The 25,053-nt window shown below is 44.0% G+C and overlaps 2 protein-coding genes across 9 annotated transcripts in view; one reads left to right on the plus strand and one right to left on the minus strand.

Annotated features, from left to right (window-relative positions):
• Window positions 1–10,352, minus strand: part of LOC147179665 (serine/threonine-protein kinase WNK2) — a 33,992-nt gene extending 23,640 nt beyond the window's left edge. For 7 of the 8 annotated variants that reach the window (XM_086067588.1, XM_086067593.1, XM_086067590.1 and 4 more), the window contains exons 1-5: window positions 9,789–10,352; window positions 7,168–7,940; window positions 1,206–1,378; window positions 914–1,134; window positions 686–843 (exon numbers count right to left, since the gene is read on the minus strand). In XM_086067588.1, the coding sequence (XP_085923714.1) occupies window positions 686–843; window positions 914–1,134; window positions 1,206–1,378; window positions 7,168–7,767 (1,152 nt within the window). In that variant the 5' untranslated portion in view covers window positions 7,768–7,940; window positions 9,789–10,352. The remainder of the gene's footprint in view (window positions 1–685; window positions 844–913; window positions 1,135–1,205; window positions 1,379–7,167; window positions 7,941–9,788) is intronic. The other variant, XM_086067587.1, reaches the window with a different exon arrangement.
• A 5,770-nt stretch (window positions 10,353–16,122) lies between these two features.
• On the plus strand, window positions 16,123–24,987 carry ccm2l (CCM2 like scaffold protein). Its single transcript, XM_086070228.1, has 11 exons — window positions 16,123–16,320; window positions 16,821–16,988; window positions 17,193–17,276; window positions 18,505–18,688; window positions 20,228–20,805; window positions 20,919–21,048; window positions 21,407–21,458; window positions 21,550–21,706; window positions 22,036–22,174; window positions 23,365–23,512; window positions 23,917–24,987. Exons 1-11 carry the CDS (start codon window positions 16,291–16,293, stop codon window positions 24,047–24,049), a joined length of 1,803 nt encoding a protein of 600 aa, XP_085926354.1. The 5' UTR covers window positions 16,123–16,290; the 3' UTR covers window positions 24,050–24,987.
• Window positions 24,988–25,053: the final 66 nt, after the last annotated feature.

Genomic DNA, 25,053 nt, shown 5'->3' on the forward strand with positions numbered 1-25,053 from the left:
TTTTAATTTGTTCCGATCCGACCCAATGGCGGACAAAGGAGCAGAGAGCAGTGGCGTGAAGAGTTCCAATTGATAAATACTTAGTGAGGCCGGTCAATTCTTCAAATCTTTGAAATCGTCACAAATGTGTCATCTGGTATTCAGGTCAGACGCCCGGTAGGACCTCATCCGATGTGCTGCCATTTTAATTAGTATTTTTGCTTCATTTCCCCCCCAAGAGACCGCTCCTCAATTTAGAGGGAGCAGCCCATTAAACCATTAACAATACAGATGGCAAACAATAACATCTGCGGCAGAGCTACGTGGTAACCAGGAGGTGCTCAGGGGCCGGGACAGAGTGGGTCTAACAAAATGCCTGGGATAATTTTTCGTGTTAATACAGCCCCTGGTCAGGACTGAGACCGAAATGTGTGACCATATTTGAACAAAAATGATTTTATTGCCTTCAACATCAGGCTAACTGTGCTAACATCGGCTGCATGCTTAGTTCAACACATCATTCAATTTAAGGCCAGAAATGAAAATTCCATTCAGTCTTGCATGTTTTCTCAAAACACATTCTTTTAGGACATAAAATTGCATCAAATGCGCCACATGCGCTTGACTTTAGAAGTCACGTCGGTTTTTGTGATGTGAAGAACGATATCAACAACAACTACGACAACAAATGCTTAATTGGACTTACACTTGTGACTTTGCGATATATCTGTGCAGCATTCTGACATTCCGAGTAGGGATATTCCGAGGTGGCCATTTCCAGCATGCACATGCCGAAGGCGTAGACGTCCACCGCTTCGTCGTAGTGCTCCTCGTACATTTCCGGGGCCATAAACTCCGGCGTACCTGCGGCCACAGTTGGAACGGCACGTCTTTAAGGTGCTTCAGCGCTTGGATGGGCGTGGCGCCCACTTACCGATGACACTCTTAGCGAAGGAGGCCGCCTTCAGCGTAGCCAGCCCCAAATCGCCAATCTTGACTGAGCCCGTCGGACCAGTGATGAAAACGTTGTCGCACTTGAGGTCCCTGTGGATGATTGGAGGAGTTCTGGTGTGGAGAAAGTGAAGGCCTTTCAGGATCTGTCTGCACCAACTTCTTAGCACCTTGGGCTTCATCACCTTAAAGCGCTTCAGATAGCTGCACAAGAGAAAGGCCAGCAGCGCGTTAGATATTGGAGGTCTCCGTCAGCTCTTTTCTTCACCACTCACGTTTTTAACGTCCCGGATGTCATCAGCTCCGTTACCAAAACGATGCACTTCTTTCCTTTCAGCGGACACTCCCAAAAGTCGTAAAAGCGGACAATGTTTGGATGTTGGAGACCTTTTAACATCTCCGCCTCTTCCTTGAAGCGCTGACGTTCCACTTTTGACAGCTTGCGATCCTGAGCAAAAAGAACACAGTCCGTAATTAAATAGAGCTTAGTTTTTGGGTCAAAGTGATGATGCATCATCTTATGAATGAGGACAAATACTAATAAAACTGTGAGCAAAAGCTGCTAGTAACGATGTTGCACATTGGAAACTGCACATCACTAGATTTCTTAACCTCACAAGAAGAACTAACATGAGTGAAATGAAGTTGATAAGAGAAAGGATAGTGGTAGCAAAATGGAAAGGTTGCCCAAAATGACAGATAATAGGGGTGTTAGAAAAAAATCGATTCTGCAATATATCTTGATATCACAGCGCGCGATTCTCGAATCGATTCAATATGCAGCCGAATCGATTTTTAAACATTTTTTTATGGGAATATTCAACAAAACGTCTTACTTAGGGTTAGGATTTACACATTAAGCATGGAAGAATGTTATATTAATGGAACATTAAGCCTTAATATTTGATTTCAGTGCTGTTCAAACATGAAACAGACTGCAACCTGAATTTTCAGATAAATACATTTTCATACAAATCTTACAGTGTACATGGACAAGTTTACTGATTAGTATTTTCTAAATTTGAGTTAAAAATAAAATTGCAATAATCAATTTATAGATTCGTATCGGGATTAATCGGTATCGAATCGTGACCTATGAATTTTGATACGAATCGAATAGCCAGGTACTAGGCAATTCACACCCCTAACAGATACTGAGTGTGGTTGGACCTCACACAGCAACAATTTGGAAAATCCATTGATCCATTGATGAGCTCTGGAGAAGTTTTTTTTTTTTTGTGTGGAGGGGAAATAAAGGCTTTTTGGGGGCATGTTTTTGTGTCATACTGCTTGTAGAACACCTGGTCAAAAACTCCTCCAAATTCATATTAACTTGACTATTTTTCAAATCTTCAATTGAAAATATCCACCAATGAGTTTGTACGGGACAATATTCCAAATCTTTCTCTGAGCCGATGCGTCAAAAAGAGCGTGACACTCCAAACAGTGCTAATTGCACTAAAAACTCCAGGGGAATTTTATTGGTGAGAAGAGCAGTAGAATAATTCATGGACGTCAGTCATCAGTGGTTTTTGTGGTGGAGGATTTCGAGAAATTTAACGTGCCCCATGGCATGTTTGTCATCTGCATATATTGCTCATAAAATTGATCTGACCCTTATTATGTAAGTGATGGAAAAAAAGAGGAGCTCATATTTGATGAACATTTTATGCAGAAATCAAAGTCATTCCAAATGGTGGCTCCACACATACATGTTCCTGCAAGTGTCTTCTTTTCACATTGTGCTCCATCCACTGCCACTAAATGACAGTTCAAAGAGTTCGCTGCAGGCAGGCAAGCAGGGTGTGCATTAGGGAGGGGGGGGGGGGGTGGTTCTGATCACACCCTCCCCACACTGCAGCGAAAAGCTCGGTGTCATCGAACTGTTCCATCTTTCTCCATTTCCTTCAATATCTTGCCATCTCATGATCCACCATCAGCCGCCTCCCATAACCCCCCGGCGCCTCTCTCTCTCTCTCTCTCTCTCTCTCTGCCCGCGTCAAAGCAGCCCCCCCACCCCCAGCACACGAGGAACACGCAATATGCCGGCTGCACCCTGTCCCTTTCCTTGCAAGGCGTGCATTGCTTTACTGCAGCCCCCCCCCCCCTATGGCGGCAGTGTCTTACATAATCACGACCCCACCCTCACAGAGATGGACGACAAAACTCCAAAGCTCGGAGACATTCAATTATTTACCCCCCACAATCAACTCCTATCACATCAAACTGCACAAGGTCGCCTACAAATAAGAAAAATTTTCAAACTCAACGACGGACAGTGATGATTATTTTCTAACACGGTATGTGATAACGTGGCTGTGTGTGTGTGAGGAACTCGGGGTGGGGACTTTCACTGCACCCTTCTAAAGAGTCATGAAAAATTCACCTCTGCAGAAAACAAGTGAAGTGCGCTGAGCAACGGAGGACTGGCTGGGTCCGCCCAAGTTCGGCTGCACGGGTTCACCCCAAGACGAGACGCTCAGACCATAAAGGGGGTCCGATGCGTGCAAAAGGAAAAACAACGGATGAAGAAAATGAAGCGAAGAAGAAAACGAAGATGCTTTGGCCTCACTCCAGTCTTCATTTCATCATCTCTGGTGTCATCGCGCACACATACACAACTGCAATGATCCCCCCCCCGCCCCTCACAGCAGACGACAAAGTTTTTTACATAATTCAGAAGCCACGTGCAGGCTCAGCATGGTGAGACACCGAGACTCCCCCAAGACACGTCGTCGAGCTCACACGCCGGACAAAAAGACAGCACAGGTGCAGACCTCGCGTTCAGTCATTCATTGTGACCTGAAAACAAAACGTCTAAATTCAGTGTGCACTGTGCAGGCCACCGAGTACAAGACAAAAATGCTTAATTTTATTAACCAATAGGGAGCTGCCACGATTGATAATGGCATCACAACTGTGATGAAAATATTTAGATCAATCAAATAAAACTTTTCGTTTAGGTTTCAAAATTCTAATGTTTTTTTAAGAGTTACTTAACAACAGTAGCAGAGTAAATCCCACATTACAAAACAAGCAAGACCAAGTGGACCATTAAAAGTGTGAAAGTATCAAGTACGGATTATATGTCAAATGTCTTAAGAGCGCAAGGTAACAATGCTGGGATAAGATTAGCAGCAGACTGAGCAGAGGCACTTGGCTTTCTTGTTGAAAAATATGCATTCCAATGCTGAGTCATGTATTCAAACTAAAACGCTTTCCTGTGGCAAAGAAAATGCTAATGCTTAAGAATACTTCTTAAGTACTTCGTGATGTACTTCCTACCTCAGTTATGCTAATTCCGATTACGCAACGGTCACAGCTGCTGAAGGTGCGCCAAAGGCAATACAACCATTTTCTAATGCACAAAATGTACAAAATGTTGGCAAAAAGTGCACCTACATTCTTAATCTACACTTCTCAGCCTCTTGTTAGTCCAAAATGTCAATCGGACATCAATACCTGCAAAGATATCATAAACACTCAAATTCATATGAGAGTCCGAGAATACTTTTGGCGACATAATTGTATGTCAACGAGGGCTATATCTCCAGCATGACCACACATAACCCGATATGAAGCCGCACACTTTCAAAGAAACACCTTTAAAATCCAAACTGTGCCACTACACAATGACTTGGTGCACTTACTGTATTTGCATGTCCGCTAGCATTAACCAACAAAATGGTGAGAAGGCAATTAGTTATTAACGCAAGTCAACTGCCAAACCTGCTAATATTCTGTCCTTTTGTTAATGTCTCAATGCGGAGGGATCGCTAAATGCTTGGAGTAAATCCGAGTCCAACACAATGCTGCTGTAACGAGGCAGAAATTCGCGTACAATCGGCATTTTCATGACTACCGGTCATTAGTGCAAGTAAGCAGCAGAAGCGAAAAAATAACAGCTGGTGATCATGTTGGTACATACACGTACACACACACACACACACACACACGCACGCACGCACCCCCCCCCCCCCCCACACGATAATATAATTAGCACTAGCAAAGAATAGCTGTGGTGCTACGAAACACAGGGTGGCAACTAAAGCCATCTGCTCTGATGATCCGCTATTATGAAGGCGCTTGCGCATGTAATCAAGTCCAGCTCGGGCTGATGTGGACCAAGCACCGTTTCACACAACTACACCACTTGATTTTACTTTTGAGCAGTACAAAGCAGCTTTAAGCTGTACAGAGGTTAATAAGGTGTCCCAAAGGGTGAGCCATTCCTTCACAACATCCAGATTAGGCAGCAAACAAGTGAGATTATGGATGGAATTCTTCCAATTTGTCGTGTACCTCCCCGCAGGCCGTCGTGGGACTCTCGCTAGTTTCTCCCGGAAAAATTTCCTACAAACAATGCAAGAGGGCTCACTGCCCCTGCTATGATTGCCAGCATTACAATCGCAGGCCCGCCACCGGATTTCATCGACAGCCTCGCGACCTTCCTGCCAAATGCCACAGAAAGGTCACAAGTCAACTCGCACACAGCAAAACAAGACCAAGGAGAGATGACATACGTTTGTCAGAAAAGTTCCAGGACTGGCGTCACAGACCATGTTTGAAGGCCAAACAAGAAACTACACATTTCCCCCTAATAAGCAGCTTCCCTTCATCACCGCTCATACTTGGGGAACAAATAAATCACATAGAGGTTGCTTCAGTTCAGCCAGGAAGTGCAGGGTGCTCAGGGTGTTGTGAACACATGTCATGGTCAAGCAGCTGCCAGAATCTCTTTATCTGCTTGACCGTCTGACACACGTTGAAGAGGAAAACTCAAGAGTTTGGGTACTGCAACTTTAGTGACACACCTTTTATTCTTCTAAGTGAGCAAATTTGCAATCTTCAGCATGCAGACAGCAGTGGGATTGCAGCGATCGTTTCAGCATGACATCACCATCCAAATGATGCCATCCAGTGACCACCAGTCTTTAGACATCCCGAGAACAAACGCTTGGGACGCACAGGACTGAAATAATTGCTAGTTGATTCATTCACACAGTCTACTAAGCGGGTGATTTGCCACTCCGGGTAAGGAAAAACACAAAAGTTTTTTTTCCAGTGAGCAAGTCAAATGATTGTCGAGTAAATCCCTCACAATTTTAAATTTGATTATTTGCATACACAAGGGAGTTGCTCAAAAGCAGCTAAAAAGTAAATTTGATGAGTAACACTTATTACTATTATTCATTATTATGAGGATCATCTGTATTTTTAAGGGCAATAAACAAAGATACATTTGAAATGGCATTCAAGTGTTTTGGGATCATAGTTAAGTTTAAACAATTGACAAAGGCAATTAGTGCTGTCACTACTACTTTTTATAATTCTTTCGATTATTCCATTGAATAACCCCCCCCCCCCTTAAAAAAAGCCTATTTTTTGTTAATCCAGTTTTGAGAGGATACAAGTACTCAAAATGTATTATCTTCTATACATATGCATTATTAGAAAACAACAAAATTAGCCTATGCCAAACTGTTAATGATCGCGACTAGCATTAGCGCGCTAGCGATTACCACTTCAGGTAAACAAACACAAACTACCATTATCTTTACTGCATGACCGATTTCTGTTCCATGTACAGCACTTTGTATACAGCAATGCTTGTTTTATAGTGCTTTATAAATAAAAGTTGAATTTAGTAGAGTTCACACATACACCATTATATCCACAATACACGTGTAATAGTATCTTAAAAGTCTCTCATAGACGATGCCTCAACATTAAGTGAGTAAACAAGGGTAGCGCGCTAGCTGTTAGCTACATGGAGTCAATAACTTCCTGTTCCTGTCTTCTTCTGGGCATATTTAGTGCATGTCTACCCTCTACTGGTTAAGTGATGAATATCTAAAACCAAGTGGCAAGTTATATTTTGGAATAATTACAGCAAGTGTTTTTTAGGACGTTCAGAACTTACTTTCCTGTGTTCTGTCTTGATAAAAATCCCCAAATACTTAAGTCAGTGAGCGTTTTTAAGCAGACAAAATAACATCCACCTTTCGATGGTGCACTAACCATCTGCACACAAAAAAAAACGTCCGTGTATAAAACATGGACGGCCCCAAACAAGGTTCCAGCGGCGCTTTGAGGAGACTTATTTTATACCAGCCATAGAGGCAATTCAAAGCATTGGGAGGGGTGGGGGGCGGGGGGGGGGGGGGGGGGGGGGCTAACCGTACATGGATCATAACTGTTGACTCTTGATGGCCAAGCTAGTTTGTTTTTATTTACCTGCAGCTCACACCAGGCAACCTCCACCCAGGTCTCGGTGTCAAGACCCTTGTAGACGGTCTTGAAGGAGCCCCTCCCAAGCTCAATGTCGAATTTGAGGAAGCGTCCTCCCGGAGAGGTGGAGACAGCCTTCATCTCTGCCTCCTCCTCCGTCTCCTCGCTGGCTGCCTTGACGGCGCTTTTGCCGCCATCGCCACACGTGGCGTTCGGCACTTCTCCTCCTCTTTTGGCCTTTTCCTCATCAGCTGTGCCACTTTCCTCCCCATCGTCTTTTTGCCCTCCTCGACTCTCAGTGCCGGGGTGCTCCCGTATGCCGCCGCCGCCGCCGCCGCCCGCGACCGTTGGCGGGTTCGCATTCAGCGACCGGCCGTCACATTCGGTCGCCTCCGAGGCCTGCTCGTCCGCATCCGAGAACCACAAGCTTCTCCTGATGAATCGCTGACGCACCATCTTCTGATAAGCCGAAGATGGGTCGCTGCCGCCTCTGGGCGCTGGGCCTGCCGGGCATCCGTCCGCCGTGGCTTCAGGTGTGCGTATTTGCAGTTCACACTGCACTCCGAGCGGCCGCTCCTCCGCGTTTGGGTGAGCTTCCCGCTGCATGCCGAGTCGCCAGTTCCGTCGCTCCGGCTCGCAGCTCACATGTGCCGTGGGCGGGTTCGCCAAGATGCAGCCCACACATCAACGCCGGCTTCCACTCGGTGACCAAGTCAGAAGTCTACATCAGCCGACGCCTCCGACAACGCCACGCACCAGCTTGGATCAAATAACAGGATCTGGAAAATAAATGTTACCAAAAAGGTTTTAGTTAGCACATGGGGGAAAAAACTTAAATACTTGAAAGGAACCATTCTTCATTTTTCACTCAAAAACGCTTCTTCTTTTTTTCAGGATAATGCAACAAGCTTGCACTTTCAATTTTACCAATTTGTTTATATTTGTTTATAAATCAGTTAATAGTGAACAGTTGTGCAACCGCCTCCATTTAATTTGATTGATGATGATTGGGTGATTCCACACTGGGATGTTAATCTTGTGGACGATCCAGAAGCCAATAAACGAACGTCTGGCCAACTTTTTACTTGGCATCTATCTAAAGTGAAATGTCTGAAAACGGTGACCGATCCGCCACCAAAATTCATATGCACATCCTCTCTCGTATCCACTTCAACCTGTAAAAATATCAAAACCTTCAGCACAATATTTTCCATTTTGGTGAGGTATTTTCTTCTCATTTCATGCCAATAAACTTCTTAGCTCCGTGCCAATTCTCTACAGGTTGAAGTAGGCACGGGTCTGAGGTTGTGTATCTGAATTTTGGTGACATGGTTTTCGGACACTAGGCAACAACGAGATGAGCACAAAGCAGGTCAGGAAACAATAGTCCCGGGGCCGCCCATAAATAATGGCCATCACAACAGCTGCTGAAAGTTGTAACACAAAACAAAAAAAATGGTGTGTGTGACATCATTTTGACCGACAAACAGACCTATTATATCATAAGTGCCCGTGTTCAGCTCCGTCAACGGACCCTTTAAATAAAATAACCACCCAATTAACTACTAACTGACGGAAAAGGATAGTATCAAACTTTTGGATTATTTCCTTTCGTTTGGTACATTTGTTCTATAAATAATCATACAACACAATATTTTGTGGGCCTTGAATCAAAATGCTAAAAGAAGGCTGGAAAAATGGCGTTAGCTGTGCTGATATAGGAAAAGTTGTACCTGAAACGATGTTTTCAAGACAGCATTTCCTAAAGTTTCCATGCACTAAAAAGTTCAGTACAACCCAAGCGGACACACGTAACACGAGTGGAACGAGGGCCAATCATATTGTAGCAATTCCCAGCATGCTTTGTAAAGCGTTGCGGTGTAGCACTATCACGCTAGATGTTGCGCTTTGCCCTGTCACTTTGATGTCTTCGGCCATTAAGGCACATAGGTAACATTTCAGATCAAAGTTCATTTCAAGATTGAGCATTTGCTCAAGTCATACAGTTAGTCTGTGTGTGTGTGTGTGTGTGTGACTGGGCGTCAGACGTGGTCGACAGCAGCTCCTGAACAAATGTGCATTGCATACTAATATAATAATTTCAACACATGTTGCCAATCATGCAACACATTCAAAACGATTTCAGCTTTGTGTTCAACCCAAGGGGCCGACATTTCAAACTAAATAGGAGCACAGCATATTTATTATGATTTTCTTTTTCTTTCCTGACTGCACGAGCGCGCCTTAGGAAAATGATCTGATTTCACATATTGGACTTAAAAAATGATTCGTCCCACGACAAATACACGCTCTGTGCAACGACGTATAGTGTCAGGCACAACAAAGAAAGACTGTTACATCAGATGGCAGACGGTACGCAATTGACCACGTGTGTGCCCGCTTTTGGGTCCAAAAATGTGGCTTGGCCTTTGGCACGTTTACTCATTTGCTAGCAGAAGCGCAAGATTGCACGCTTTACTTGTTGGCAGGGAGGAGGCATAATCAAGACAGTTCGCCAGCTGAACGCCTTTCAAGACTTTCCAACATATATAAAAAAAGATTTCCAACGGCCTTCACGTCATGTTGACGCTTCGAAACCAATTTGATCTAGCAACAATTTGACTTACCGTGGTCCCAAAAGACACACAAGAGCACTGCTCCAACGACCTGCTTTTAGCCGCTGATGCTAACGGCGGGCGGCATCGTCATCATCATCGTCATCAGCAGCAGCAGCAGCATCATCATCATCATCATCATCAATTAAGCTCGCCAAAGGTAAATGAGGCGTCGAAAAAAAAAAAGGTGCACTTTAGGCCATGCTCGGCGTTCGTCGCGTGTTGTTTTCTACTCGACGCAGGCACGTGAAAAGCGTTTCAAGGCCGGAGCGAAGGAAGAAAACGTGGAAATGCTCCTCTTGCCTGGATGCTCTCGTTGCCCCTCGACGCGATTGGCCGTATCACTCGTCGTCCCCCTCCCGCTGTTTTCTCAACATGGGCGAACGCTGTAATGGCGTCCAGCTCCCGTCGACAGACACATGACGCGGACAAGTGCTCCCCTCTTCACGTCTTCACGTCTCGGTGTCCGTTGAGTTTGGGTGGCGTGTGAAATGATGACGCTGCCACACAAGTGCAGCGAGCGCCCACGCACGCAGCACTCTCCTTCCTTCGGCTCGCTGTCTCTCCGCTCCGCGGCCACGCCCCTGCCGACGAGCGAGCGGGCCGACCAATCAGGCGGCACGCCGGAAAAGCGCACGAGGCTCCGCAACAAAAGTGAGCGGGACAAGCCACTATTACGGGAGATGACACTTTAAGGGTGTTAATACAAATGCTTCGAAACTTTGATGGTGGTGGTGGTGCTCCTATGAAACGGGCCATTTAATTTTAGATAGATGTGACTGCGTTCTCAGGGAGGAGCGAGAGCGACGCTTCAGTGGACTTAACGGTTGCAGCTCAGCTAACACACACACAATGGGAATCTCTTAATGCTCAATAAAATGAGCAATTGCTCTCATCGATGTTGCACCTCCTCCAAATGGAGTGCTTCATCTTTCACAGGCAGGCAGCCTGTTTTCAGTCGATCCCTCGTTTGAAAGACGCTTTTGATGACTTTTTCTAGATGCACTTTCAATGTAGTACCGCATTGTGCCACAACATGCCAGGCAGCACTAAGCACTACTGGAAGATGTTCAGCCCGTCATGTTTTGATTCTGTGGGGGTTGTTTTTTTTTGTTTGTTATGGGTGTTCTTGTTGTTTTTGTCTGTGGTTGGTGTTTTTTGTCTTGTGTTCCTGGTTTCTTCCCTTGTCTCGTTATGTTTAATGTGTATGTTATGTGTGTATTTAGGCCCCGTCCACACCAAACCAGTTTCAATGTATCCTCACAAGTTTCTTACCTACTTGGTATATACATTAGAGCCGTTGAACGTCCTCAGCGTCTTCTTTTGGACACACGCAAGTCTTGAAATGCTTCTGTGTGTACGAGATTTGTTTGAGGAACGAAGCCGGCTTTGCTTCCGTCTGGACGGGGCCTTAGTTTGTTATGTTTGTCCAGTCGGTGTGGGTGCATTGCCTATGCTATGCGTGGAGGTTCGTGCGTCAAGTCTTTGTCACAGCCAAGTAGCCATCCTCAGCCAAGTCATCGCCACAGCCAATTCATTGCTACAGCCAAGTCATTGTCACAGCTAACCAAGTCGTCCTCATCACAGCCAAGAAGCCATAGCCCAAGTCAAGTCACTTCACAGCAAGTCAAGTCAAATCAGGTCCTGTCACGTCATGCTCTGTTTCAGTCATGGCGACCAGTCTACCCGCGACCAGTCCAGTCTCATCCTGTCCAGTCATGGCGACCAGTCCAGTCATGTCTCATTGAGTCATGGTTATCTGCTCACCTTTTTCCCTATGGTTAATTAAAGTTCCACGCATTGCACTTGATTCCTGTTTCCCTGCGTTTGGGTCAGCCTAATTAAGAGCAAACTAAAGATGCACAAAAAGTTTCAACCGACTGAACTTCAGTAATAGTCGTCGTTCCAAGCTCAAATGCAACTATTTTTGTATGCGCTGCTGCTCTGTGTGTCTTCAAGTAGCAAGTGGCCAGCCACCATCTTTGTGGAATTTTGTCCAAAAAAGTCAAATAAGCACAAATGCCGCCGCTCAAATTTAACCTTGCTCTGTAAGATGTATTTGTGAGTTGAGAATCCATCTTGTTCCGAGACCGATCCGAACCACTGGTGGTTCATCCATGTGCTCACTGCCAGTTAATTTGCTTGTTAATCATGTTAAGAGACAGCATGTTGAAGCTGCTAAATAATGAATAGCTGATCTCACCATGTCTTAAGTGCTGTCCTGTCTTTAAGTGCTTTTCACAAGCCCCACACGCATCATACACATACAGTTCATGTCATGATGATGTCATGTATGTTGGGGAAAGCGTTCTGAAATGTGGGGAAATGATTGCGGCCCCACTCAGAAACATTCATCTCCTTTCTTTTGGCTGGTGGTTGATGGCTGGAACCCCCAAAAGGATTTGACCTGTTTAAAGCAAGACTTGTGTTGATTTTCTCTGATTTGGGACATACAACAAAAAGACTGCCCTGTTTCAACTACCAACTTCTTGAGACCAAGATAAAGAACAATGAATGTGGGAAAATGTGTTTTGGTCCGATGAAACCAAGGTAGAATGTTTGAGCCCTAATTCCAAAAGGTCAGCATTGTTTCACCCCAGAAGAATGAACAGCAGATCTTCTTTGACAACTCCATGTTGGCGGGGGAGTCTGTGTTGAAAGTGAGCACGTGACTCCAAAGCCGATTTGGACTGTTGTCACACAAGCTACTTGAAATATTTTACGCTCCATCTTCCCTTTGCTGCCTTAATGGTGCCCTTTCCAAAGGTCACTGCGCTCGAATGGGCTGTTTGTTGTGCTAATTGCCTCGCAATGCTAACCGGACGCTAAGTGGCTCTTCCTCACTGTTCCTCTGAAGCAAACGCAGGAGGGACATATTGCGAGGCTCATTTGATCCAACGCCAGGATAAACGCATCGTTTGCGACTTCTCTGCTCAGTGCTCACTTTTCATGCACTTGGCTTTTCAACAAGCTGACGTTAGCAAAAGCCGCTGCTATGTTGTTAGCATGTTATTCATAGCAGACTGTTACTACGGTATAAGATTAAATGTAGCACTCTCAAGGTTAAAGCTTTAAAGCTTTAACTCCTGATTTAAAGCTAACTCTACTTTAACTATACAGTTAAATCAAGAGTTAAAGCTTTAACTTTGACAGCACTAATTTATTTTTTGGAATGAAGAATTAAAAAAACTAAAGAGGTCGATCATGGAATACACTTACAAAGGACATTTGAGTTGGTTCACAACGCTATTTAAAATACGATTGTGGAAAAAAAAGAAGTGGTGGAGTTGTGATGTCCCTTACTACTACTACTACTACTACTACTCCTAACCACTATATATAATGGTAATAATTAGGGGTGGGAATCTTTGAATGTCTCACGATTCGATTCGATTCAATTCAGATTTTTGGGTCTGCGATTCGATTCAGAATAGATTTTGGATTAAGAAAGATTTTTGATTCAAACTGATCTGTTTGACAATGATTTTTGCTTCAATCTATAGATGTGCAAGAAAAAAGTTAATTAGCGCACTACTCGCGGCACTTTTATCACTCAAAAGAACGGCTCCACGCTGGAAAAAAAAACTTTTATTGGAATAACTTGATCGTGAATTTTTCCTTCTACTCTCTAATGTGACTACAACCTAACAGTGTATTAGACCGCGTGGAAACCACACTGCCCCTCAGTGGCCAAACCTGGTACAACATGAACAGCGCTCCAAATAAAGGCACACACAGACAAAGGCAAGACAGTATAAAATAATTTAAATAAAATCAATTTGGGGACATTAAAAATTGATTCTTAATCGTACTAAATGAGAATCGAGATTCTTATGAGAATCGATTTTTTGGCCCACCCCTAATAATAATTGGTTTCAATTAGAGTTTTGATAAATAAGCAAAGACACAAACTCTTCATAATGTCTTGGGGAATAAAGTAAATTCTGTTTAAGGAATAAAAATAGTTTGCTCCATCTTCAAGGTGTGATGTGTGAACATCAATCACAGACGTTGCATTTGTTTCACTACTGAATGTGGCGATGGGATTATTGGTATATGTACTTAAGCAGTTTTCCGCAAAAAATATTATATATAGAAAATAGAACAAATAATCGAGCAATGAAATGTTTTTTGTAAAAAAAAATTACAAAAAAGTTGAAAAGAATGTCAAAGGTGGCCCTGGCATTCTTCCATGGCACTGACACGGGCAAAAGTTTCACCCCCAACCATTGTCACCCTTTGCCCGACACGAATTCCCCTCTCGCTGATGTCAAGTCCATTGACTCCTGACAAACGACACATTCCAGCTCGGCTCCACTTGTAACCATGACAACCAGGCGTGACACCGGGTCAGAGTTCACTCGGTTGTAGCGCCGTCGTCAGCACGCGTGGGAATCGACGGCCGAAGCGATCTGGCTCAAGTCTGATGCAAAGAAGAAAAATGTAACGTAGTGTGATCGATTGGCATATTGCTGGCGTGGCGTCGGGACGAGCCCTCGCATCTCCAAAAGCATCAATTCCTTTTCAAAAAAACAGCCTGCTTGGTTGAGCCATTAACATGCCATCATCGATCGAAAAGAAGAGTTATTTTCAACACTTTACATTTGAACAAAATATTATAATCATGTTAATACAGATATGAAAGACAAAGTAACACATTCATATCCACCATCTTAAAATGCCTGAAGCCATTTAACTGCCTTGTCTAATATTTTTGGTCACGTCCATTTCAAATCCACCACAAATTCAAGTGCATCTCTTGTACTATAAAGGATCAGGAGAGAGGTCAAAGGTCAGACAGCATGTGAGAGTCATTAAATCGTTCATCGTTCAATGCTAGGACCCCCCCCCCGCCCCACCCCTCCCCACAAAACACACACACGCATCATTGGATGAATTTGTCTTAATGTGTAAGAAGTGATTTAGAACTTCTTTTTTTTTTTGTATCGCAGTAACTTTCCTGTCTCATGCTGAAAGTGAATCGTATGAACTGAAAGAAGGTTCAAAAATATTCTTGTCAGATTGTTTTCCAACGGCCTCGTTTGGCAAGTATGGACGTGCATGAGGTCAGCGTGTTTTTGGTGCCACGCTGCAATCTGTGACCTGACCTACAAACACACTGACCTCTCCAGGCTCCTATAGAAGTTTCCACCGGAAAACAAGTCACACGCACACAAAAACAACAACCATTGGTGCTTATATACCCCCCCAAACATTGTCCTACTATGTGTCTGTCGTGCTGCGGGCAAGCGCGGCGAGAAAACGAGGCTTTCCACACAAATGGGGACAAAGAGGTATGATCCATAAACAACGCAACATTTGTTCCTAGCGGACCAACAGGAAAGTGGAGAGAACAACAGTTGGGCACATGTGACATCATCAGGTCGCCTCCGGTGCCCAGAGTGACCCCCCCCCCCCCCCCACACACACACACACACACATGACCTGGGGCCTCACTTATCAAAGAGTGTGCAGGATTCAAACGGAAAGTGGGCGTATGCACAAAAGCTTAAAATGTTAATAAAAAAAAAAAAGCACTGACCCCCACCTAGAACTGTTGCTGATGCAGCGCTCTGGATTGTGGCCGCTTGCACATGCAGAGGTTGCTTTGTAGAGGGGACAGTGACCTCTGTCGGTTGTTTGGAAAATTGCAGGAGAGTGCGCTGTTATTTTTTGTTTTTTTTAAAGAAATACTGCTGGGGCAATTGCCATAATGTGATGAGAGTATGATAGAACATTTTAACGGTTTTGTCAGACATCATGGCCCTGTGACGGAAAGCAAAACTCTGGCAAAGTTACATTTGACGGCTGCGCTCCAACAACACTAACATTTTTTTTTTGTATTAATAGAAAAGACCTTGCGACTCAAATACATCCCAGCATATTATAGCAACATGCAAATCCCCCCCCCCCCATGTTTATTCAGTGTGTGTGTGGTCTTGTTTTTGTTACATAGTAAGGCCAACATATCATATTTCACAGAGTTGTGGGGCCCACCCGTCCATGTGGGGCCATTTTACTGGGCCCCACAAGTTTAGACCTCTTTTTGAGGGTCAAGACTTGGTTTTAGAGTTTAGGTTTGAATTGGGTTATGGTAAGGAATAGGGGTAGGCAATCATTTTTGATGGTTGGGGTTAGGGGAAGGGGCTAGGAAATGCATTATGTCAATGAGATGGCCCCACACAGATAGTAACACAAGTTTTTTTTGTGTGTGTGTGTGTATGAGAGAGTTCAGTGATAATGGACCTTATCAGACTCTGGTGGAGTTTCCTCCTGGACAGGAAGTGGCCTTCCTTTGCTTCCTGCCGTCCCCTCCTGTGTGCATGGGTGTGTGTGAGTGTGTGCATACATGCAAGTGTGTGCGCGTGTGTGTCCTAACAATATGGTGACAAAACAATCAGTGTAGAAAGGCAAAGGAGAAGAAATTGGAGACATGGAGGTGGCAAGAAAACGAGGGGAAATTTGAGCAAGTGCAAATTTGCCCGACTGGATTGGAAAAAGTGGCTGAGCTACAATGGATTATGAACCAAAGAAATCCAAAAAGGTAATTTCCTATAGTTCTTTATCATTGCTTCCATTCGCTATCGGAGGATGTTTGTTTTGCATTTGAAACATTTCATGCAAAAATATTTTGGAAAGAATCTCACAGGACAAAAGTGGCAAATAGACTCAGAATGATGTCCTACAATAAAAAATTAAAGGTTGCGTTATATTCACTTCCTACCATACACTGAAATATGCTGAAAAGTCATCTCATGAAATGTTTGCATGAATTCCATTCCGCTTGCTTCAATGAAATTGTATAAAAATGACAAATAATGGAAAGAAAATGTTGCTGTAAATCGTCCGTCCGTCTTCCTGTCTGCTCCAAGATACATGACAATGAAATGGCCAGCGTGCTTGGAAGTTGTCAGACAAATAGCGAATGTGACGGTTTGCCACATCCATTTTGTATTCCGTCAGCGTCCCACTCTTGACCAGAGTTCTTTGAAATCCTCCAATTAAGTGTTTGTTTTTGGTGTGCATGTGGTGCGCCTGCCAAAGGGTTTGGTGTCTCCGATTAAGCGTCTGGTGTGGTCCAAAGCCAGTCGCAGGCCGGCGGAGCGAGGCAGCGTATACCGGCGTCCCCTGCACACCGTCCCCCTCTACCCACCCGACTTCCTCATCCACCCCGAAAGACTCATCTTTGACTATGTGGAGAAGGAGGTCAAGGTAGGACTGGCGCCTGCTTTCGGCCAAGGCACGGCTTTGTCCTTTCATTTGGTTCTCTGACTGCATTTAATGTGGAACATCTTCAAAGCTTGTTTGGAAAGGTGCTGTGCAAATCAAGTAGTTATTGTTGTGCAGTGCGCCGTGGCTGGGAAGGAGTGCATAATTTGCCGCACAAGCTTCTGATCACATGACCTTTCCCGTCAGTTCCTGGGCCACTTGACCTGGGTGTCTGTTTCTCTCAACCCGTCCAGTCGAGATGAACTGCTGCAGCTGCTGGACATCGCCAGGGTTAGTAGTCCAACTCATCTTTTGCCAGTCAACTGAATGCACAGATGGAAAGAAAAAAATATGTCCGTTTTGGGCTTTTTTGATGGTTCTGACCAAGCCATTTCAAAATAAAATATTGCCTGGAAAAAAAAAAACTCTACCGCTAATTGATAGACAGTTTGTACCACCATTTTTTTCTAGCTGCCTTGAATTTCAATTTTATGAGAATTTGCATCTATGAACGATCAATGTTGGGGGTCATTGTTAAGGTAGTGCTTGGTTTACTTGCTCAATAGCCTCAAACCGCTGAGAAAATGGATGGATTATCATGTTAATCATTGTGCTTGATTACCAACAAGCAATCATATTTAGTTGCTTTAGCTTCAGCTTAGAAAGTACCTAAAAGCAATACTCGGGTCAAAGTGCACATTTCTGAACAGAAAATAACTTTGGGAGATATAAAAGTCACCCTGTAAAGCAGCTGACATTTGCTGTATACAAATAGCAAAAGTCAATTTCTTATATATTCAAAGGAACCCCTACTGTATTGACAATTTGCTCCATATGATTTATTTGGTTCATAATCATGAGATAATTTTTTCAAAAATCATTTCCAGTTTAATACATTTTGTTGAAATTGTATTTGTACATACGCCGCCATTATTATTTACGTCACAACGCGTTCCGTGCGCAGTGACGTAGAATGGCAGCCGTCTCTCTGCCGAGCAATGTAAAAATGCCTATAATGAAAGCAAGGTAAGCCTCTGTAGCGTTCCTAAAGGGACGATCAAAACTCTTGAATGCGTCTGGTGAATGACAAGAGCACGGCGTGGGGGGAGGGTGACTCTCCTGATCGCAAGTTGTTTCTTTAGGAACGCTAATTAATTTGATCAGGAAAAATACCTTTAAAAACACATTTATTCCACATGCTGTTCCACATGCTGTCGAATGAAGATACGCTGAGGAAATCACGGCTTACCTGTTTTCTGGGTTTGGTCAGCAAACTGAGCCATGATTGGTCGTTACCTATTTACTCAGCACAGGTGATGTCATCTCTAGTCGACAGCAAGTGGAAAAAAATTGTTTTCAAATGTATTAATTGTACAAGAAAAACAATGACGTTATCAAATTCATTATTTTATTATTTTTTATTTTATTCATTCATATTATCTTACTGTTGAAAATGACTCAATGAGTCAAGTATCCCTTTAAATGTGGTGAGTGGTGACGGAATTGTGTCGGTGAGCAGCAGTTGAAGGTCCTGCCGTCCAAGACCAGCGTGGAACAAGACTGCATCTTGAGTCTGTCCGCTCGCTGCCTGCTGCTGACGTGGCGAGACAACGAGAAGCTGCTGATGAGGATTCCCACACACGAGATCGCCGCCGCGTCCTACCTGAGAGATGACGCTCTGCACCTGCTGGTCCTCAAGACAGGTCAGTTCATTGTTTGAACCAACATTTGTCCAAAACGGACCCTTTTCACACAAAAAAACAAAAACAAGGAACCATACACTCGTGTCTCGTCTCGATTGGTGATCATTTTCTAAAACGGGCACATGTAATTTCACGTAGCCATGCGAACGAACCGCATAAGGAAAAAAATAGGCTATGTCTAAAATTTGAGCTGATTTTGTACTTTCAAAAAAGGACAAAGTGTCTACTAATAAGCAGACGTATCTTACGCATTTGTACATTGACGCTAAAGTAAACATTGCTAGCTAGTTGACTATAGCTTAGCACTGCTAATTACAACCGATGGGGTAGATGCCACGGACTGTAAATGTGTAAAGACCTTTTTGTTTTTGTTTTTGAAAGAGATAGATGTGTATTTACAATCCACCTCTACTTCCAAAAATAAGAAGACTATCAAGAACTTAATTTTCTGTTCTTATTTTGGTGTTTTTAATATTTCTTAGTTTAAGACCCCTGGCATATATTTTTTTCTTTTTCCTTTTTTCCCCTTTTCCTTTACTGTTATTGTGAGATTGTTGTGTACTGAGATGATGATTGTTTGCTTAATGTTTGCCATGTTTGGCTTTTGATCTCAATTTGTTAAATAAAGCTCTTTTTTTTAAGGGAAAAAAAAGATGCCACGGACTTCCGACTTCCGGGTTTCACACATCAGCGTCGTTTCCGTTCCAACACTCACACTCCAACTGAACGCTCCCGCCGAGCATCTCAACTCTCTGAAATGCTTTGGACAACACAGTTGACTCTTTTAAAGGTTACACTCGTCCCAAATTGGGGCGGAAAAAGCATTTTGATAGCATTTTCAGCTCTCATCCTGTCAGTTTAGCATGTGGCTGTCCGCTAGCAAACTGGAATTCTTTTGTGAAAGTTTACTTTTGCGATGGAGGTGCAAAAAAAAAGAAGCTTACAGCACCTGGTATTCCCAGGCGGTCTCCCATCCAAGTACTAACCAGGCTCCCGACCCTGCTTAGCTTCCGAGATCGGCCGTTCTCAGGGTAGTATGGCCGACAAACACACTACCACTCGCACCCGTCAATGGGAACGCGCAACCGAGGGGCACAAAGGCGGAAGCCCAACAACTGGGACGCGGCCCACGCGTCACAAACAGGAAACGGAAACAAAGCTGACGTGTGAAAAGTTGGAAGTCCGTGGCATATACCTCATTGTCATCTCTCCACAAAATGGCTTTTTTGAACTAATGCTAACTAAATAAAGCCTGCACAGGGCAAACATGACAGGCTGTGATTGCCGTGGATGCCTGACCAGAATTCTAAACTGTCCAAAAATCTGTTACGGCAGCGGCAGACCCTCACCCCCACAGCCTGTCACGTGTAGGCCGTGAACCGTGGTAAGAAACAGCCAAAATCCCAGCGCCTACGGCATTTCCAGTGAACGGGAGTCGATCTAGCTGCCAGGAACAAAGTGTAAACATTGCTCTGAGAACAGTTTTGGACATTTTGATGAGGCTAAAGCAGTGCGGTGTGATCTATGCTGGTGGTTCAGGTCTAAACGTGGATACTGTGGTGGCCGGGGACAACAGCCTGGACCGAAAGAAGCCGGCGGGCGTCGACGACCGACGGCAAACCGTGAGCTGCAACGCTGACCCGCGACCTTCCGGCGGTACGATGGAGCGTCGGCACACCATCTGCGGAGTGGACTGGAGGCCGTCGCTGTCCAGGAGCAGCCACGACAAGAACCAAAACGTGGACCGAGGAGGAGGAAACAGCAGCGGCGGCGGCGGTGGCGGCAGTTTAGAAAGGAAGCAAGCAGGGGGGAGCTGGGAGAGGAGACAAGCCACGCGTAAGACGGGAGGCAGCTGGGAGAGCCGCCGGCCGAGGCCGACGAGCGGGGTGGCGCCCGGAGGGGGAGGAAGCTGGGAGAGACGGCACGGAGGAGGAGGAAGCTGGGAGCGGCGAGGAGGAGGTGGCGCAGGAAGCTGGGAGCGGCGGCAGGCCTGCACTGGGAGCTGGGAAAGAGGCAAGAGTTATGGAAGCTGGGAGAGGAGGAACCACAACCCACTGGAGCCCACCCCGTGCCCCGACGCCTACTGTAACCTCGTCATCCTGGCCGTGGACAACCGGGTGGGTGAGCGTGTGGTCACGTTACCCAAATATCCTGTATGATGTAGCGAAATGAGAGCAAGTAATCATTTAGCGATTTCCCCAATTTCCGTTTGGATCTCGTGTGCGTGTAGGACGCTGCGGAGGAGTACTGTTCCCTCATCTGCCAGATGTTCCAAATCATTTATGGACATCAGACCATCGAGTGCGTGGACAGGGCAGGATTTCACCACACCATGCCCGACCGCTACTGGCTGCAGAGAAGTGAGCGCGACTAACCCTGATGGATGATTGGCACAAATGTGGCTCCATGCCTGATCAAGCCTTTGGTTGACTGAACTTTCTGCTTGCTAATTTGACTTGCAAAGGAGTGGAACATGTCCGGTTGATTTCTGCAAAGTTTTTGATTAATATGATTTAACATTTCACCCATGCAAAATAAAATAATTAAAAAGCATGACAGTTCCAAAGAAAAGGCAGCTATTTTCCAACTCTTGCTTATTTGAAGTCGCTGTTAAGCTTCAAAGTTGACAAATTCCTGCTCTCAACTGCCGGTAATTCCATCTGAAAGTTTCCAACTTTGACCTTTTAGTAAAATGGCAACTTTTTGTGTATGTGACAGGTGACAGCTGCCTGACGGACTATGATCCAGAGTTCAGCTGCTGCAGTTCATAGTCAGTCCCATTTTGCGGACGCGTGTCGTCAACCATTGATCAGCAACAATTCCCGATGTTCCGACTTTCTTTGCTTTCTGCTCCATCTTAGCGACGGATCCCAGGAGGCGTCGGAGCTATACTACAGTGAGACGTACAGCGAAAGTTCGTCGCTTTCGCGTCACGACTCTCATCGCGGTCTGGCTTCGGCCAACGACGCGGCGGAGAGCAACCCCACCCTTGTGCTCATGCAGGACTACATGATGACAGTAGGGGCTCTTTTCACATGCCTTGCACCCACGATTAGCTAATTTACGTGCAAAACACTTTTTAAAAACAAGGTTTTCTAATTGAGCTTTCCAAGACAAACACAACAGTTCGTTTACTGTCCATTCAATGGCCTGAGAAGGACACGAAAAACTTTTTTTTTCTTACAATTTTTACCTTTTAAACACTAACAGCCAATAATTCAAATACTCCTCTAGGTCAAATTTAATAAATTTTCTCAATTCACTGTTATTGATCAATATCATATTGTTGATATGAAAATAACTCAAACATGCAAGTGAAACTCTCTTGGGTGTGTTTTTGTGCGTAGCTGAGGAACAAGCTGAGTGCGGCGGAGCTGCAACACTTTGCGGCTTTCCTGCGAGAGTACAGGCTTGGCTCGGACATCGGACACTTTTGCTCCAAGCTGCTGCAGCTGTATGGAGACAACCGCAAGTTCCTGCTGCTGGGTGAGAGGCGGACAACGAGGCACACCGCGAGAGCACACCAGAAAAAAATCATTGCCAGTCCTTGTAGCTGCAGTTCAGTACCTGAGTGCTGTTAGCAATAGCGGCGGCGGTGTCTATGGGAGCACATGATGTTCATTTTACAGAGTGGCTGCTATTTTCTGCCACCAGAGGGCCACCTATCCTAACCTTATAAGTGTTAACCTTATAAGGTTAGGATTTCAAATGACACTTTTCAAAGGGGGCTATGTTTTCAAATGTGGATTTTCATCTATGGTTAGGGTTGCAAAGTATGGTTCCCAACCAGGGGCGTGAAGAGGGTGGGGCTACTGCCCTGGGAGCTTCCTAAGGGTGAGTGGTGCGGGGTGGGGAACTCCTATACCCTCTAAAAACGGTTGGGTCAAAAATATCCCAAATTGCGTCAAAAAAAGGACCGACCCAAATTTTTTTTTGTTATTCACCCAAAAAGTTGGGTCGTATGAACACCTATTCTCTTTTTTTTGTTTTGTTTTGAAACACAAAAAAAAATGAGTTGTGTGATTTACTCATTTGACATAACTTTTTGGGTTACGTAAATAAATAACCCAAAAAGCTGAGTTATTCAAAGTTTTTGGTTAAATAAATAACAAAAGGTTGGGTTATTTAAAGTTTTGAATTAAATAAATAACCTCAAAAGTTGGGTCATTTAACTTTTTTAGTTAAATAAATAACCCAAAAAGTTGGGTGTGGGGTTGGGGGTGGTTGTGTTGAAATAAATAACAAAAAACAACTAACAAATGTTGGGTTTTCCTTTTTGGGTTGAATAAGTAAGCCAAAAAGTGGGGTTACTTTTGTATTGAATGAATAAACAACCCCAAAAGTTGGGTCTGTGCCTTTTTTGACCAAACTGTTTTGATGAATTTAGTTGAAATCTCTCATTTGAAACTCTAACTCTAGTTGATAACATTGATTTGAAACCCTAACTTTAATTGAAATCCCCATTTGAAACTTTAACTCTATATGAAAACCCTAATTTGAAGTTGAAAACAGTACTTGAAACCTTAACCCTAATTTTAAACCCTAGCCACGCATAAAACTCTTAATTTGCAAACCCCAGTGAATTTTTTTTTTTTTAAACCCTAATGGACGGAAGGTCGCTCATTCTTAGTGGCCCTTCAACACGCCTCTTCACCTCCATCTTGTTTAACTTGCAGGCATGCGGCCATTCATCCCAGACAAGGACGTGGGCGCCTTTGAGCTCTTCCTGGAAAGTATTGGGATCCGCGAAGGGGGAATTCTAACCGACAGCTTCGGACGAATCAAGCGCAGCATGAGCAACACGTCGGCCAGTGCCATGAGAGGGTACGAGGGGCTTGTCAACATTCTTGTTGTGTTGGGTTCAAGTTTGTCGGGCAAATCTTGTCACTCACTGACAAAAAGTCACCCTTTTTTCTTTTTTTTTTTTTTTTTCTGCTCTGCCACCATCTTGATGCCAAGGTGATGTTGAGGAGGTTCATTTTGAGAAAAGTAGTGCTTTGCTACCATTCTGTGGCATCTATTGGCAATTACAAACCTTTCTTTGGGTGGGTGAGGGGCAATGAATATCCGATTTTTTTGTTTGTGGCAGGGTTTGGACGGAATCCCAACATATTGTAAACGTCATCATTATCAAGGCTTCCCTTTCAAATGGGGCCTTTGCTGCTTTTCCATGGTCAGTGTGGGCAGCAGATTCCCGCGTTTAGCTCAGTTGCTTGTTTTGTCGGCAGGTACGACAGCTGCTCCCTGACGTCGGGATCGCAAGAGTTCAACCGCCGCATCAGCGACATCACGCACGACATCCAAGCCCTCGGCTTCGGGGAGGCGCATGCTGATATCGAAGAGGAGGACTACTACCTGTGATGGGATTCAAGCCCAGCCCTCACAGTCATCGGGTCGGTGGACCCGTGGCCCGCGTGCCCGACTCCACATTCTGTGGTTTCCCATGTCGAGCGGCTTTCCTGTGTAGACTTTGCATGTTTGCCGGAGTACCCGCAAAAAAGCCACGTAAGAGCGACTTCAATTCCTCCCACATTCCAAAAACATGTCAAGATCTCAGTCATGGTCGACGGCACCACTCAAGATGGACTCTAAGCCCTCTAAATACAGTTGTTGTTGTTTTGTTTTTATTAACTCATTCACTGCCTTTGACGGCTATAGACGTCAAAAATTCAATTGCACTATTTCTATTAGTTTAACATTTTTTCCCACTTTTGTTAACAAGAGTATGAAAACCTAGATTTTTAAAATTGTATTAGAACAGTTATAACATTTGTGATTAATCGTGAGTTAACTAGTGAAGTCATGAGATTAATTACGATTAAAAATGTATTATTAAAAAAGATTATTAAAAATTTAACAAAAAAAGTTGTTTTTCTTTCTTTTTTTTTAAAAAAGACAAGGTTATTAAAAATTTGGGGCAGCAAGTGTTTAAAATTTGTAATCGCATGACTTCACTAGTTAACTCACGATTAATCACAAATGTTATATCTGTTCTAAATGTACCAAAAAAATTATAGGTTTTCATACTCTTGTTAACAAAAATGGAAGAAAAAAAGTTAAACTAATAGAAATAGTTAAAATGATATATATATATATTTTAAGTTCCTAGCCGTCAATGGCAGTGAATTTTTTAATTAAGTAAAAAATTTTCCCAGTGTGAGCATAAAATGTTTTTGTGAGACTTTGCAGTACAGGCTAGTCACCAGGTGGGGGCAGCATCATACTAAATCCTGCTTATCTTGTATTCGCCTTTCTATGGCAGCACAAAATAAGTGAATAAAAAATGGTCTGACAATGAAGATGAATGCAAGGCTTGTGATTTAAAAAGCAAAACAAAAGGTTTCTGTGTGTTTCTTGAATTATTT

The sequence above is a fragment of the Leptonotus elevatus genome, chromosome 2, assembly GCF_054856555.1.
Source record: "Leptonotus elevatus isolate MCC_2025b chromosome 2, RoL_Lele_1.0, whole genome shotgun sequence".
NCBI lineage: Eukaryota > Metazoa > Chordata > Actinopteri > Syngnathiformes > Syngnathidae > Leptonotus > Leptonotus elevatus.

What these genes read in the sequence shown, in the direction of transcription:
- ccm2l (XM_086070228.1), top strand. Translation starts at nt 16,291, where the DNA reads ATGGATTATGAACCAAAGAAATCCAAAAAG. An exon ending in CCGCTACTGGCTGCAGAGAA is followed by an intron (nt 21,049 to 21,406) that starts GTGAGCGCGACT and finishes TGTATGTGACAG; the next exon opens with GTGACAGCTGCCTGACGGAC. An exon ending in TCGGCCAGTGCCATGAGAGG is followed by an intron (nt 23,513 to 23,916) that starts GTACGAGGGGCT and finishes TTTTGTCGGCAG; the next exon opens with GTACGACAGCTGCTCCCTGA.